At 38.3% G+C, this 17,905-nt stretch overlaps 1 protein-coding gene across 1 annotated transcript in view; it reads right to left on the bottom strand.

Annotated features, from left to right (window-relative positions):
* The window catches only part of LOC124158478 (DNA replication licensing factor Mcm2), a 43,854-nt gene that overhangs the window by 8,604 nt on the left and 17,345 nt on the right, over positions 1–17,905 (bottom strand). Inside the window, exons 8-11 of the mRNA XM_046533601.1 lie at positions 15,899–16,334; positions 14,689–14,939; positions 7,492–7,656; positions 6,511–6,885 (exon numbers count right to left, since the gene is read on the bottom strand). Of these exons, the coding sequence (XP_046389557.1) occupies positions 6,511–6,885; positions 7,492–7,656; positions 14,689–14,939; positions 15,899–16,334 (1,227 nt within the window). The remainder of the gene's footprint in view (positions 1–6,510; positions 6,886–7,491; positions 7,657–14,688; positions 14,940–15,898; positions 16,335–17,905) is intronic.

Raw genomic sequence — 17,905 nt, forward strand, 5'->3', positions numbered from 1 at the left:
ATAACATGCTCTTCGAGGGCTCTCAGCTTAATATTTTTTTACGAGTGTACTAAGAATATTTATGAATCCTAATACTAGTATCATAAATGTACTATCAATACTTAATTACTCAGATTTTTTAAAATCAAATAATATATTTAGAGATGTACAATTTTGACACTTGTATATAATGGTGCGTTTTCGCACCTTTGGCGTTTGGGGGTATGGCAGATTAGGACTGAGGTACCGTACCGAGAGACAAATCTAGCAAACCTTGGTCACTAATATTGTACGCCACCCTGTAATTATTCGGTGAATCAATTTAATCATTGTTGGGTTTTTAAAAACCATAAAATGTATTTTCTTATCTTATTGGTCTCACAGCTGTCGTCTTCTAAAATGTGGCTTCATTTAGTCATTGCGTACTAATGAGCATCTCGATTCCCCGCCACGAGACCTATCGATTTTTAACCGTGTGTAAGTTTCTCAAACAGCGCTGGTCGTTCAGAAACGGATCACTACTATGCACACATCAATGGATCTCAGCTTCCAACTCAATAAGAAAACTTCAAGAAGTTAGTCTCATAGGTCTATACGTATTCGTTAGATATAACGGGTGTAACTGGGTGATCCCACAGCTTCAAGATCAACGTTTAAGGCAACGTTGGAGTGAAAAAAATTATCTTTTTAATTGCATCAAATTTTCCGAAACTACTGTAGATGGATAATAAAAGAAGGTGTGTGTCCACCCAAGATATCTTGACAACTCTGGAGGAAACCCTGGATTCTGTGGATGACGCCACGGATGTTGTTTCTATACCACTAGACGTTACACTTGACTGATGAAGAAGACATAGATGATAACATATGAACTGCGAAGCCGATTAACAATGACATCGCGGTAACATTGGAAACGCATCGTGGCGATGGTATAGTGGAGCACCGGCTGAGTGCGCAAGAAGAAGAAGGAAAGCCATCAGAGTACCAAAAAAGATATCCAGTTGTCTGATAAAAGGGACTAATTTTCCAAAATGGAAAAAGGATATTGATGTAATTTTTTTTGTCGTCCAATATCTAAAGAGAAGGAATATGACGAATAAATAAGACGTGAATTTGGAGGTATGTCTCCATCTGACATTTTCCTCCTGTTTCTTGATGATGAGATTTGGAGGAAATGGTATATTTTTCAAAAAAGTTATGTTACTGATAGCAATAGGCATCAGTTACAATTAGTATTGCAGGCTTGAAAAGTTTCTTGAGATTTTTATTCTCTCTGGGTATCATATGCTCCTGCAGCAGGACGTATACTTGTCTAAAGATATTATAAAGATAAATGGGTTGAATTAGTTCGTCAAACTATGAGTAGAAAGAGATTAAGGAAAATATCAACCTTTTTCTCGACAAATCGGGCAAATTTGCAAAGCTGAGACCAATATTTACAATTTTGAATGCTAATTTTTTCTCATAACCTTTCTATAGATGAGCAAATGGTCCCGTATTTTGGACGCCACTCAGCGAAAATGTTGATATAAAATAATCCGGTTTGATTGGGGTTCGAATTATGGTGCCTTTGCTCTTCAGATGGTTACCTCATCCAATTTGTTTTCGTATGGAGGGGCTAAATTAATCAAATCCTCATGGAGTGAAGGTAGGATTAGGAGCTATCATTGTTTCACATTTCTTGAAAATAATTCCCGATATTATTCAGCATCGGTTATTTTTTGACAACTTCTCTTATACATGTTCCTTGTTCCAAACACTGAAGGAAAGGCGATCCTTTGCAACTTGAACCACTCGGGTAACTGAAAAGTGCCCGCTTGAAGACTCTAAAACTCTTGGAAAAAAAACCCGAGGCTCAATTGTTTATGCTTTTGACGAGGAATCTGAATTTTTCTCGGTCAAATGGAATGAATCCTCTGTTGTAATTGTGGCCAGAAACACATTGCCAATTTACCATTTGAAAGAAAAGACATAACTATTCCCCAGATTTTCGTCATTGGGGATTACAATAATCCCATAGGTGGAGTATATATCACGATAATACAAATGCGATTTATAGAATCAAAATCAGAGGGAAAACGTGGTATGGCCTTATTTACCAATTTACTGGAAAGTGTGTTTACTTATTCATGAAAGATCTATGGGAAGGCTAGTTGGCTCAAAATTTCTCCAATTGATCTCTCTAAGATCATATGGTGCACTAACGTCAATCAAAGGTGACCGATTTAGTATTGGCAATCACTAAGACATACATGCAGAAGGACCATCAAATCCGAAAAAAGACAAACCTTCTTGTAATTCTTTACTGGCAGACACTAAAGAAGATAATGCAGGTCATATTATCGAGAAAAAGGTATCAAGGAAAAGGTGCAGGTAATGTAATAGGCACAGTGCATATTTTTGGGTAAAATATAATGTGCCTTAATATCCAAATAATTTTCATAATTTTCATTAATAAAAGCATTTTGTTCTAGTATGAACCGTTACTTAATGATTTTAAATACTAATTTATGCGTTTCTATGTGTATATAAATAAAACACAGGAAAAGAAAAAGATTTTAGTTTTCCACGGCATGTTAACCGAAGTACCCACATTCCGCCAAAGGTGCGAAAACGCACCATTATTTTTCTGTAATAAATAAATTTTTTAGAGCCTCAAATTTTTCAAAATTTCTTTTCTAGTATCTATTAAGACTAAATATGATGATAAATTTAAAAATTTCTACCGCATATTAGCCTTGGCCGTTAATGGGTTAAAGGATTCAAACAGGAATTTAGCTGATTAATGGAATATTTTAATTTTATGTAAACAAGAGGGTAGTATCCTTCATTAAAGAAAACAAAAGGCATTGATTGTGATTCGTTACCCACCATTACTGTATTCATAATACAGTAAAACTTCGATTTTACGCACTTCGATTTTACATCAAGTCTCGTTTTTACGCAGCGGCACTCAAGTCCGGCCGGAAAGCATAGGGAATTGCAATGGTGAAACTTCGATTTTACATTTTTTCTTGATTTTACGCAGTTTTTCGATTTTGCGCAGCATAACCCCAGCCCCTAAGAGGTCGCTAATCTTGATTTTACGCAGTTGTCTTTCGGCTTGTTTTGAAAATCCGACTAGAGCAATATGCAGTTAGGTTATTATTTCGTCTCAATGAGTTGCAGAAATGATTACAGGAACGGTTGAAATGACATCGCGCTGTTGAGCGTGAAACTAAATACATCGCGAATCTAATTATTGCTTCCCCGTGAGCCCTCTCAGTAATATTTCAGGCTCCATTACGAACGCGAATGTCGCTCTTAGTTCAAATTCGCCGTAGAAGGATATCGAAACCTAAAACACACGGCAATCGCCATGTATGCGTAACTACTTTTGATTAAGACATGATCGCTGGAGATATTAACATTATCACCTTTCGTTTATTATTCGACTTATTGATCGATGCTGTTTATATCCAGAATTATGAGCTACGGAATATCTATCCCCAACGCAAGGCTTTCTAGAATTTTGCCAACGCTATGTTTTCCGTCGCCCCAGCGAAATATAACGGCGAAATGAGTCGTTGAAAATACTCCCGTGCCAAAATTTTGGCTTCCAAGGTGATCCAAAAAAGATGTACTTCTTCTCAGTACTTCTAGTATGGACGTAAGTCGATGGTGATTCAACACGATGGTAAAAGCAGCATGCATTGTCTCATTCCCAGGCTAACCCCACATCTGCGGGACAAATGGAGGCGAGGAAAAATTGCTTGCGCTGCGCGCTTATCAGAACCGACTCAACTTGTATCTCATTGTCAGACGGTTTAAGTTAAACATGGTTGGAACTTGAATAGCTATTAGCTTAACTCCGCTAGGTGGAAAGCGTTTTAACGGAACGGGAGTTAATGCCCTCGGAGAATAACTCGCGTCGTCAATCGTCATGTAATCGTTGAAGTCAAATTCAAGACGTGAGTGATAAGGCAGTCCCTTTAAACTCAGGAATGGCTTAGCACCATTAAATCGAAATACAAAAAGTGTCCGGTGTTGTTATCAGATAAGGGGAAGCAAAATATTACGTGAAGCTGAGTCACACGGCTTGAGAGTCGAAGGTACCGGCGCTGAATTCGCGGAAGAATGCCGACAGAGAAGCTATTCCCGGAAGAGTCAATCTACTAATGCTAAAATTTCATGGGGAAATGCTTTTTTAATGCGTATAAATTATAAAGAAGGAAAATTTTTCAGGACTATTAGTCATTTTTTATTCATCACGGGTGGCATGACGGCAGTTGCGCGGTCATTTTAATAGCTCACTTAAAAAAAGTGATCTAAGCACCGCAAAAATCTGAATTTCCGAATATCCCGGGTCCTGTGTGCTCCGTATTATCTATGGTATGCTATTTGGAGGTAACCAACAACTGGGGTCATTAGCGCCATGAAGTAAGGGCTGGGGGGATAGGAACCCTATGTTGGCATTAGCCAGGTTGTAATGATAAGCTCATAAGGGACCAGGACTTAACTTCCCATCTGATGGACAGAGTGGTGCCCTCCATATTAGACTCAAGTAGGGATAGGGCCATCTCTGATAAGTCTCTGCTACTGCCAGGACTTGAACCCAGGCCCACAGGGTGTAAAGCCTTTGTGATGTATTAGCAAAATTTTGCTCCCTGTTAATGGGGTTAATTTGGATGACTATCCTCAGGTATCTCATTTCTTCAATCTCCAATCTTTTTTTGTCTGCTGGTGGTTACACGGATATCCTGAAAACTGCTTTTAATGAGAATATTTTCGAAAATTAGCTTCTCTGCGACCATTTAGTATCACCATTCCGAAATTTCTCCTAGGTAACAGAAGTAATCTTAGTGCCAGAAATGCTGGCATTTCAACCATTTTGTTCAACCATGGGAAACACTGTTCAGGAATGCAAAGTTGTTTCTCTTAAGGTAACACGTCATCTTTGGTGTTGCTTTTGAGTAAATAAGATTATTAGGCTTCATTTTCCGAGCAATAATGAGCTAGTGTTATCCTGAAAACTATACTCCTCCTCAATACCAACTCTTGATTTTACACACTTTGATTTTACACAGTGCCCATATTTCGGTCCCTCCAACTGCGTAAAATCAAAGTTTTACTGTATACAAATTATTTCGTTTTTAACGAGCGTTTAAAAAGCATTAAATACGTACTTCAGGAGTATTAATATTTCGATTTAGGCAATAAAAAATAATAGGAACGCACCCTATTTGAGCATTACGCCAAAATGTTAAGCCTCCGTCATATTTCTTCTTCTTCCCGGTATTTATTTTGCTGCGTAAAATGCTTAAATAAAGTCAGAAATATGTCGTGTTTGGTCTTATTCTTTTTTAAATTACGCGCACATTACTAATATTTCAATCCAATAAAGGTGTAATAATAATTGCCGAAAGCCATTGTTAGACACCTTTTGGGCTAGTAGATGACTCATGCAGCAGTTGACCTCCAGAAAGGGGGAAATTCGAAGCAGGTAGGTAGAAAAAGGTCAGTGGGTGAGAAAAGGGGGTGGGCGGGAGACTCGTTTTTATTTTTCTCGCGTAACTTGATATTTTTTCGAAGCTAAGGTCTTTGTAATACAATCTCTGTGCGAGCTGGGATCTTTTGTTTGATTTCGGAGAAGAGGAAATCGTCAAGAGTGGGTGAGGCGAATGCTGAATTGAGGGGGATAGCAGATCGTGGGAAATGCGCCAATGTCACTATCCCACGGCACTGAGTTCCTCCCTATGGTAGTTTCATCTCCTGGGGAAGATTCAAAATAAATGCCTGTCGTTATTAGCCACAAAGGACACATGGCAAACACCTCTCATTTTATCAAAAGATGGATGTGGGAAAATGGTCAGTGGGGAGAAAGAGGGAAGGGTGAAACGCCATTCTATTATTTTCCGCGATTCTATTATTTTCCGGTAACTTGATATTTTTTTCAAAGCTGAGGTCTTCGTAATACGATCCCTGCATGAGCTGTTGCTATCCCACGGAACTGAGGCTCTCCTGATGGGGGACACCTGAGATTTTCGGATTTTTTTCATCCGATCAATTTCGGTTCCCCACGTCGAACTCTTTTCACCGCTCGAACCCACGAATTTGATGTATTTCGTCAGCTTGCCTAAAACGCTGCTGCATGCACTAAACGACTAGAGTTCTCATTTTTCCGAGTCAACTACCAACGACGTGCGAGCGACAGTGTATGACGCGAAATTCAAAGTATTCGAGGTATTCGAGACGGTACCTTTGGCATAACTATTCGAGATCTCGAATATCGAATACTTTCTAGTATTCGAGTATCCGCGGATACTATTCGCACATCCCTATTTTAGATTTTTGGTCTGACCCAACCCAACTTCAAGTAGCAAACAAATTCTAAAACAAGTATTTAAATGAATAACTTAACTCATTTACCTTTAGTCATTATGAAATACAATAACAAAACAAAAACCCACACATTATGAAACTAGGAATCATCATATGCTCATTGGCCATTAATGCCTGATAAAATTCATCAAGATGATGCAAAAACATTACCAGGGACTCCTGCCGTAGGTCACTGTACATTCGAGCAACCTTGTCTTGGTCCATGTTTTGCAATTTCGGATGGACATTTTCTCGGGCGTAAATCAGGTACTTTTTGAGCAGCTCCTGTGGAATGGGCTCTATTTTGGAAGGCACTTCAGCATCTTCGGCGAGTGCTTCATCCTCCAACGTAGTGCCATCTCCGTCCCTGTGAGGAGCAGGTGTCGTTGGGGCAGACGTTGGATTTGTAGAGCTTTTGGTCGGGTGATGCTTAATGTGCGACCTCACGACAAACCGAGCCAGCCTCTGGTCCCTCATCGGATCCACCTCATCTCGCACGACACACAGAATGTCAAACCGAGACAAAATTGGATCAGACAAATTGACCTGCAAGGAGGACACAAAAAAATCATTCAAAATACCACAGAGGAACTGAAAATTCACATCAATCGCTAGGACAAAACAAAAGAGAAACATATTTTGGCCAAGAGTAAAGTCGGGGTTCGTGACCCTTTTCGAAAAAAATGAAAACAGCCATAGGTACGGAAAACATAGTTATACTCATTAAGATATATGAAACTATGAAATTTTCATTTGAAAGGGAGCAATTGGAAAAACTGAAGCAGCAAAATTTCAATAGAATATACTTAACAGCTTCAAGCATAAAAAATAATTAGCATAAAAGTGGAATTTCCCAATATCAAGGCTCAGAAATATTTTTTTAGATTAAAATTATCATAATTGCCTCTAACCATAAATTACCAACAGATCCATGACGAAAGAAATATTAAACTATAAAATATCAGAACTTACCAAAGCAAAAAATGTACCCAAAGTTGCATGGAAGGCATTGAAAAAAATGTAAGTATTATCAACTCAATTACTTTGACAGAGATCTGAGCGCTGGTCAGCAGTAAACATTTGAGAGGTCAATTATAATCTCATGAATTAAAATAACTTAATTTCACAGATCTAAAATTAAGACATACTTACATTTTCAGAGAAGGTCATTGATGCATCATATCGACCTCCGATTGGATTGGCAGCAGCAATCACGGAACACCTTGCTTGAAGGGAGGTGACAATTCCAGCCTTAGATATTGAAATCGACTGTTGTTCCATGGCTTCATGAATAGATGTCCTGTCTTGGTCGTTCATCTGCAGAAGACAATTTGTGCCATGCCATCAATTACTCCTTCAGCAATCATTTTTTTTAACAAAAATGTTTGTTTGCATAAATTACACAGCCAATATTTGTCTGAATATAATCACAGTCAAACCAAGGGCATGGTTCAGGTCAACACAATAATATACACTTGAGCAAGTTGAAAATGAAGCTGAGGGTGCTGATGATTTACTTCACTACAGAAGGACTTTCTTGTACAGCGGATTGGTTTCTGAGCTTTCATTTGTAATAAGGTTTATTATAAGGATTAAAATAAACCTTTTAGATAAATCACTGAATGCCATTCACCATGCCATAGCATATTGAATAACATGGATCACAGTCAATATAAGGGTCATCACCAACAGGGGCGCAGCTAGGAATTAAGGCTGGGGGGGTGGGGATTTAGGTGCAACTAATACCGGGTTGTGTGGGGGTATGGAATACTCACGAGGATAAGTAGTAGGTGCGATATTAATAAATTGTGGAATTTTAAGATAAACGGTTCAAAATGATGAGTACGGCTTTCTGAGGGATATTTTATTAATTCGTACACTATTCTATAGTAATATCAATCCAATTGAGTAAAATGGATTAAACTTAAAAATTTCTCTGAGCTCTGGGGGGGTTTTAACACCCAAACCCCCCCCACGCTGCACCACTGATCACCAATAAATCAAGTACAGTAGAATCCTGATTTCACGTTTTTCAGGGGGGACAACATTTAAAACACTAAATGCGGAAAAACACTACATGAGGACCTGCCTTTTTTCAGGTTTTAGGGTCTGTAATGACTGGAATTGCTTTGAATGAATAAAAAATATTATTTTAAGTAACTAAAAGGTGCGGCATGCAGCAAAAAATTCATTGATTAAGTGTTCTCTGCCCAATGATGGTTGGATAATACTTTTCAGGAATCAGCTAAAAAAAAAATGGGTAGTAAAAATAAGTAATGAGAGGATGACAATTGTTTTAATGAAATATTTTAAGAAAATTATAATATGCATCAACTTAAAAGCATTCCCACACGGAATATTATTATTATGGTCATTAGTCATTCCATTTTTACGCATATTTCAGTGGTCTCGAAGAGCTTTTAAAATTTTTTTGTAAAAGTGACATGTAGGTGACTATAGCATTTCTAATATAATAAAAAAAAGGTGTAAGTAGGCACTCCAAAAATCGTCATTACATCAATAAAGATGAGTGAAATAAACAGACAGCAGAAGATCCCTAATCCCGAATTCTAAACTACCGAATATTTAGTAAATGGGAGGTTTTCTGGAGTTTTGCCAACTTAACGTTTTCTGTTGTCTTGGCGAAATGAGGGATTTATGAGCCTTTAAAAAGCCTCATGTGCACACATGTTGGATTTCGAGGTCATCCAAAAAAGGAGAATCTTATTTCTAGTATGTGTACAAGTCGATGGTGATTCAACTCGATGATGAAACCAGATTCGTTGTCATATATCCACAGCCTCATGCAGGTTGAATGGAGCCGGGAGAAGTTGCTTACACGGCACGCTGATCACCTTGACTCCGACTCACATTGTTTCTCGGCAACATCTTAATGAAATTTGGTTGGACCTTGAATAATGATTAACTAAACTCTGTTAAGTGAAAAGGTTTCATCTTCAACAGAACTGGATTTCATCTGAAAAATTGCCAGTGCCTTTGGAGTTTGGCAATTTCGTCAGGGTTATGATGTCGAAGTCAACCACCATGGGATACCTGCCGGATTTTCGTATTTTTCCGCGCTCATCTATTTTACCGTGAGTATGCAGTGCTTTTTTTTCTAGCATGAGCGATTTATTAAAAGCCATTTAGAGTCATGGACCAAGATGTTCGTCAAAACTCCAATTGTCATTCTCTTTTCACATAAATTAGCACCAGAAAAATGTCTTTGAATCGACAGCGATATCAACCAGCCGCATGTCGATAAATGGGCTCCGGGATACCTAAATTACGATGTAAAATAATGTTGTTGTGTAGGGAAAGAATGCCCTCACTCACGATCATGACAGGGAAAACACTTCCTCGGTTCTTTCGCTGTTCCTCTGCGGAAACTGACCTTGGAATGGAATATATAAAGAATCTTCTAGTGAACTGCGCAAATGATATTGGGTCTCCTCTTTTGAAAAGAGAAAGTAGCCGACTGGAAAAATATTGGGCTAACAATGGACTGCCCATAGGGAGTAGAGTTGAAAGGGGCATAAGCCATTGATTGAAAACATTACGAGAAAACCATTATTTTAGCGGCCCTCGGAGGATAACTCGTGTCATCAGTCGTCATGTATCATTGAAGTCAAGTTCAAGAAGTGAAGGATAAGGTAGTTTGAAGTTATTAAGGGATGACTTATCTCCATTAAATCGGATCTGATACAAAAAGTGCCCAATGTTTGGATCAGAAGGGGAGCAAAACATCACGAGAAGACAAATCACCCAGCTTGCGAGTTGAAAGTTCCAAGGCTGCGTTCGCGGAAGAAAGTAGTTGAAGAAGCGTTCCCCCGAATATTCTATTGACTCTTGGTAAACTTTCATGAGACTCTTCTTGTTAATGAGCAGAAATTCGAAGATTTGGATAATCATTTACATGAACCGTCATGTAAAATGTTAAATCGGGCAAAAAAATCTTGTGCGGGAAAAATTTTTACGACCATAAATGTGGAAAAATGCAAAATGGGGAGACACTACAAACGGTAATTTTTACACTGCCCTAATAGGGAATGAATCGGGACCCAAAAAAATAAACGCTAAATGCGGAAAAATGTTAAATGAGAAGACATTAAATCCGGATCCGACTGTAATTATATTGGAGTAGGATAATCCCAGATTTCATAAAGTACCATAATTATTCACCACTGCATTTACTTGTTCCTACCCAAGAAACAGAAAATCATTTTTCGTAACCTTAGCTTGGGGTGACTTGAACATAATGTAGACCAGCATTATCACAAACTTACATGCATACTTCCTTTAGCTGCCTTGATGTCTTTACTTCACCATTCCATTGTTACAACTATGAGAACCGAGTGAAGAGGGGCATCGAACCAACCTTACGATTGATGACTGCTGACGAATGCAATTTTTTATTCCGACATGTCTTCTTCTATGCTTCATGATTTGAGTTATCGAAACACAGAAGAACATGGAAAAAATTAATACACTTCTACTCCAAGCATGGCTCCTGGTAAGAGCCACATTTGGAATGCAAGATAATCGACCCATGGGTTCTGCAATCTCACATTAACTGCTTCCTACACTCACTTTATTGCTAATTCATAAAAAAGCCTTAACTCAGTTACAACATTCCCTCCCTGCGTAATGCTCACTACAGCCAAACCGTCTTTGCCTCCTTCCCATCTCGTCTCAGTGTTTGCTCTCATCTCTCACAAACCCATTTCTTTTCCCCTCCATCCCCTTTTTCTATACCATGTTAACCCCAATTATCAAACAATGATTTTAGTCTCTCCTCATCTTCCTTCGTCAAGGCCTGTTCATCCACACAGAGCCGCTCCCCAGGGCAGACACTACACCATACAAGAAGCCCCCCAAAAAAACCAAATACAGTAAAATCTCTATGTGGTGAACCTCTTCACATCATAAACCTCCATACATCATAGCACCCCTACAGTCCTGTCTAATTTACATGTAAATTTATAGGCAAACCTCTTTGTAGTGAACCTCTTTATACCGTAAAACCTCCACTTATCATACCAAGGAGATACCCCCGAGACGGCCTTACTTCCTCCGCAAATCATACCATTATAGACCATTAATGCAGCCGCGATTACATACATGGAACGACATTTTCAGCGATAAATGTTTAACCCTTATTTTTTTTCTTATACACCTTTAATGTGTGGTAATTTTCATATTATTCATTAGTTGTGGCTTTTTGGTTCCAAATGAGAGCATACCTAACTGTAAATAAGAAAAAAGGTATCCAATTATCGTAATCATTTTAAGTGACTGTTGAATTAAGAGAGATCACGTTGTTTTCTCTCAAATCATGGCAAAAATCATGCGATAGCACTCGCTTTTTGTAATTATTAAATAATAAATATATGTTCACTGATGCATGCATGAGTGTTTCATCATCATTGGTCAACATGTATTTAATTCATGTAATAATATAATTCCTGTATGTATTTAATTTAATAATGTATGTCAAAAAAAATCTGAACTCATTTGACCTAAACTGTGAGATACACCAAATAAACACCCGACAAAAACATGATATACATATTGAACCGAGGTCATCTAAACTTGCTAGTGAAGGACCATATCATAAAGGGGCCAAACTTTTTAACTTACTACCACCAGATATTAAAGCAATCCAAAATAGCAACTCATTCAAGCACAAATTAAAAATGCTTATATATCAAAATTCAATTTATTCACTAGATGAGTACTACGACTTGTGTAAAAAATATGTTAACAAAAAGAACTCGACACCTTGCAAGCCATAACATGTATATATGTCATCTGTCTTTCATGTTTTTATCTCATGTGTTGTTTGTCCACTATATGAAGATTTCTATGTTACATTTGTAACCTAACAGAAATAAAATTATTATTATTATTATAACAATCCTAGGGGGTCTATTCTCTAACTCGAAGCGCGGTAGCTTTCTGGTGGAAAGATGCTTAATTAAGCTACTTGCTCCCACTTGTATTCTCTAACGCTGAAGCTCCGGCGAAGGGAGCTTGCAGAAGCTACCGGTAGCTTATTAGGCTCCAACCCTTATTCTCTATGGGATTTGAAGCTACTTCCGTAGCTTCAAACTAGCTACCACGGTAGCTTCGCGAAGCGCGCCCTCGAACCCCGCGCTTCAGCTAGCTACCATCAAAATACATAGGGAATTCCCATAGGGCCATGGGAATTCCTATGAACCGCCGTGAACCAAGTGGCGCGTGTCGCTAATGTTTTGTTCTATCCCATCAGTCTTTCTTGACACGGCTAGCGATTGAGTGGTAAACAAGAAAAGTGTTGACTAGTTTTGTTGTTTTGCGTAATTATTTTCTTTAATGAGGTCGGGAATGCTGCGTAAATTATTTGAAGCCTTCAATTATTGTATTCTTAACAAAGTAGTGGGCATGAGTGACAAATTTCGTGACTAAACCTATATGTTTCGGAGTGAACTATCGATCGCGTTAACTAGTTGATTTCATTATTTGGAGAAGAAAAATGTTACTTTCAATCATTTTATATCACGTGAAATCTTATTGTGCATGAAGTCATTACTAGTGAGAAGAAAAACCCCGAAAACAGTGATTATTATTGATGTTGCGAGAGACTGTTGTAGTGACGGTACAAATTGATGCGTTGAAATCATTACCAATGCCAATGTATCCACTGCACAGAGATGGATGTCTTATTTTTGCAAGTGTTTATACATTTATGATTAACTTTACCGTGCATTATTAGCAACGATCTTTGTTGTGAAGTGATTGTGTGAAGAGAGTTTAGTGTTACATAGATGCAGACCGGAGAGAGGTGGATATATTATTGTGTTATAATGCAATGTAAGGTGTTTCATGATAGTTATTAATAAATTTTTTGCTCTTCCAATGAGTAAATGTGTTCATGATATCATTCTGCTTTCATTTGTGTGTCTTTGGCCGTATATACGCATTTAATTTCAGTGCCGGTAGTTAAGTTGGTGTATTTGTTTTGAATTTTGAGAAAGTGTAGCCATGGATATTCCAGAAGCCCACGGAGGAAGTCATCACAAAAACAATAATATAATATGACTTTAATATTGGGAGAAGGAACTACGTTTAATAGGTTGTTTTTTCATAATGATGGTCAAGTTCTAATGAATCGCCCTCGCTTGCAATAGTGCAAGCTTGGCGGTTGGCATATAATACTTATTCATAAAACCATTTAAATATTAATTTAGCCGTCGTGAGAACGGCACGACAGTAGAGTTTTGTGTAAATATCGTTTGAAGCATATTGTGAGCCTAAAATGATTGCTTAGGCCAATCTGAGTGAAATGACGTAACTTTCAAACATAATTTTCTCCACCTTCCCATTAACTTTGTTGAAGATATTCCCGAAATAATATACACTTATCGTATGCACATGTTATTGCGATATTCTCTCGCAGTGCAAGAAGGAACAATCTCTGCACAGAAACAGTTGGTCATCAAAATTTTTGCATCAAACAGGCAAAAGCATAAGGAGCGCTGAGTGTAAAGTTCTCGGGAATTAGAACGACAATGTGATAGCATTGGTTTAATGTGTTGGTAGTTTACTAACATTTTCTCTTCATTATATTTACATGGCCTACATGATTATCAATCGTGACATAAACTGCTGCATCGATCGAAACTATTGAATTGATATAAAAGCCGCTTAGCCAAATATAATTATTTCTACGTATTTCTATTATTATTCGTATTTCTATTATTATGAAAGCTGAAGGCACTCAGCATTTCGTAATTTACAAAGCACATTAATTTCAACTAGAAGAAAAAGTCAGCCGAGAACGACTACATTATGATTTTCCCGCAGGTTACGAAATGAAACGAACGATTTCATTGGTTCTAAGAGTAAAATCTGAGTTCGCACGAAATATTTCTCATACCCCATATCCGGTCTGAGAAAGCTACCAGAAATTCTCGGTCTGAGAAAGCTACTCCCTGTTAGAGAATAAGGTTGGTAGCCAATTCTGGTAGCTAGTTCGAAGCTACCACGACGGGAGCTTCGAGTTAGAGAATAGACCCCTAGGATTGGTTTGACACAGCTCTCCACTCTATTCTTCTAGAGTGTTTAAACACACAAATATAATGGTTTAAAAGACAGTTAGTGCCTTTCATTTCCAAAGGATATGAAAAAAATGGTGCCTATCACTAAAACCTCTCTATAGTGAACCTCCATACATCAAATTGCCCGAATTTTGGTCCCCTCCATTACGATGTAAAGAGGGTTTACTGTAATAGTATTGTTTGGGTCAAGTGAAACTAAGGAGAATTTGCTTGACATTTACTTGAAAAAAAAAAGCTAATCATGGCATACCTTGTCAAATTCATCAATCAGACAGACACCTCGATCAGCCAGAACAAGGGCTCCAGCTTCTAGGGTCCATTCTCTTGAAGCGACATTGCGGTGGACGTGCGCTGTCAAACCGACAGCCGATGCACCTTGACCAGTGGCAAAAATTGCTCTGGGGGCAACACCTTCCACATACTTAAGAAACTGGGATTTGGCCGTGCCAGGATCACCACAAATCAGCACATTGATGTCTCCGCGGACTTTATGCTTCATTCCTGTGAAGTTCATTCAATAAGAAGTCAAAATTTAAAGCTGAGAAAAGTGACATTAGCACCACTTTAAGCAGAATTATCTACAGCCACTCACACTTTAAAATAAATTTATTAATCCATATTAACATTAACTGAGGGGTCCAATTACAAAATGCTTAAAATCTTTCTTGAAATTGAAAATTCTGTCATGGCAACAATTTTAATAAAGCTGTTATTTACTGAGTCTACCAGTCACTGGATGTCTCCTTTAATTGAAGAATATGGTTGACGGAAGCCTGAGATACTTGCATCAACAATCTGTAGGACAATAATGTTAATATAGCACACAGAAAATTTAATAAATGCCATGCTGTCATAATGAGAGTTCACAACCGAATTACTTCCACTATTCACAGTAGTTTGTAATGCAGAATGATTTTTTTAGGAAGTAAACAGGAAGTGTGGTAGTACCAAATCCACTCAATGCAACAGATAAAGGTTAGTAATGAAAGTAATTTTGACCAATTCTTTTCTAATGCAAAGGAACAATTCTTAAAGATATGAAATCTTCTCAGGCTTGCGACAAGGTCAGGAACTCCAAGACTCCTTGTCCAGTTCCTCATGTTCCAGTGCAACATTTCTCCATTATCCTCAGGGCTGCCAAGAATTCAGGCTAGCCAGCTAACAATTCAACAAAGACCAAGGGATAACCATGAGCAAATCATGGAATCCCATCATAAAAATGTAAGGTACAATCATTTCAGGCTCCACCAATCAAGACCACCTAGCAAAAAATCACTGACTTGAACACCTGACAACAAGCCCTGAGGACAAAGAATATCCCGCCAAAATATATTATTGGAAGTCACAGAGAGCTGAATCTGAAGCCCGAGAAGATTTCAGTGCATCAGTTCACCGGAATACATCATATCCTCATTTCTATTTGGCTTCTTTACCATATCTAAAAAAACTTGTTCTCTTACCTGGATTCTTTGGTTCTCCCCCAAACAATGACAATGCTAGGGCTTTCTTTATGTACCCATGGCCATAAATAGATGGAGCAATGCTGGCAGCAATCCTTTCTCCCACATTACGATCCTTGGCAAGGCGCGTCACAGCAGCAACATCTTCATCGGTCAATGCTTGAGCTGCAGCACGAGCATCCCGCGCCTCAACGTGATTTGCCAAAATGACAGTTGAAAACACTGGGAAGCCATGCTCCGTGTTAAGGGAGCCATCGTATGAGTGCGTGTAAATGCCCGTGATGTCCACTTCATCACCAGGCTTACACCTGTCACACAAGTCCCCAAGTAAAATACATTCCTTTGATCTGGGGATGCGACCAGCGGGAACGCGCCCCGGACATTCCTGGAGGGTTACCTTTTGATAGTTGCGATAAAGTGTTTGCTCCATGTTGACCTGAAAACAAAAAATGAAAATATTGTACCCTACATGTTGAAAAATAATAAAGTTAACATTACGTACATCTATCTTAAATTCCTCCCTATACGTCAAATAGGTACCAAGTACGGAAAACCAGATTTTGTAGCCTCTGAAATAATGATTAAAGCAACTATGTTTAAATCCACAGAATTATTTACTTGGGACTACCACACACCACTGCATCATCAACAGGTGCATACCCACTGATACTAGTAGTACTGAATAAAAAAATTCTGTGGGTTTGAACATCGTTGCCATAGAGGCTTTGAAATTAGATGTCAAATATAGGGTATCCATTGGAATTGATTTTCAATCATTACTTTATGAAGAAGCAGCACAGCACAGAAATCGTTCAAAATTGTATGGTACTGGTGGAAGATGGCATCACTTGATATGCTCCAAAGTCAACCTGTTTAAACATTCGCAGCTTAATTCAAGCCTGTTCCAGTTTTTGTTCCCTCTTTTAATCTTAGCCTTGACTTCTCTTCTGCTGCATCCTGATGTCTTGATTTTCTTTGTGTTTATTTTCAGCTGATATGTATTTACCCACTACCCTATCCATATTAACTGGTTTCTTTATCAACATCCTTCTCTGTCTCTGCTACAATGGCTATGTCATCGGTTACTCTTGGCATGCTAGTTTTTTCTCTATGGATATTCACACCCGAGGCCTTCCCTTTGATTTCATTAATGGCTTTCTCAATGTAAATGTTGAAAATTATGGGTGACAATGCCCAGCCTTGTCTCACTCCTTTCCTAATTCTTTCTTCTTCACAGCAGGGTCCTGATTTTACCAACGCTCCTTGGTTTTTGCATTAACTGTGAATGATTCTCCCGTCAATGAAAAGAACATCAATTTCTTTCAGGATTCCCAGCTTGGCGTTTCAATCCATGTATTCTAATGTCTTCCTTAAGTCTACAAACGTACCAAAAATAGGCTTGTTCTTTTCCACTCTCTTTTATATGGGTAGCCTAAGGGCCAATATTGCTTCCCTAGTGCCTTTACTTTATCTGGATCCAAATTGTTTCTCATGCAAGTACTCTTATGCTCTTCATTTTATTCTTCTATAGATGATCTTTGTCAGTATCTTCGACACATGCGTTGTCACGCTTATAGTCCTAAAACCTTCACAGTTCTCCGCTCTTTTCCTCTTCAGAACTGGGATTATACTGTTCCTTTCACAGTCCTTTGGTGGAGCATAATAAGTTATACGCTCAAGTGGTGGTAGTAGCAGTCGTTTTTCAGTCCACCACTGTGGTGAACATATACAGGCCTCTTTTTAATCAGATCCTCGTCTGATTCCCGGGTTACCCTATGGCTGCATTACAACACTAACATAACCAGATGGATCAGACTTTCGAACAAGTGAAATTACATCAAAATAATCAAATACTGGATTCTGTTAATCAAAATCTGGACGGAAAAGTTTCCAAAAGTACTTCTGATCACTATATGTCTAAGTTCTATAAAAGTTCTCAAAAGTACATCCATACACTAAGTCATCACCATTGGCCAATTTAAAGCTAATGATTGCTCTCTTCAAATC

The sequence above is a fragment of the Ischnura elegans genome, chromosome 5 (assembly GCF_921293095.1).
Source record: "Ischnura elegans chromosome 5, ioIscEleg1.1, whole genome shotgun sequence".
NCBI lineage: Eukaryota > Metazoa > Arthropoda > Insecta > Odonata > Coenagrionidae > Ischnura > Ischnura elegans.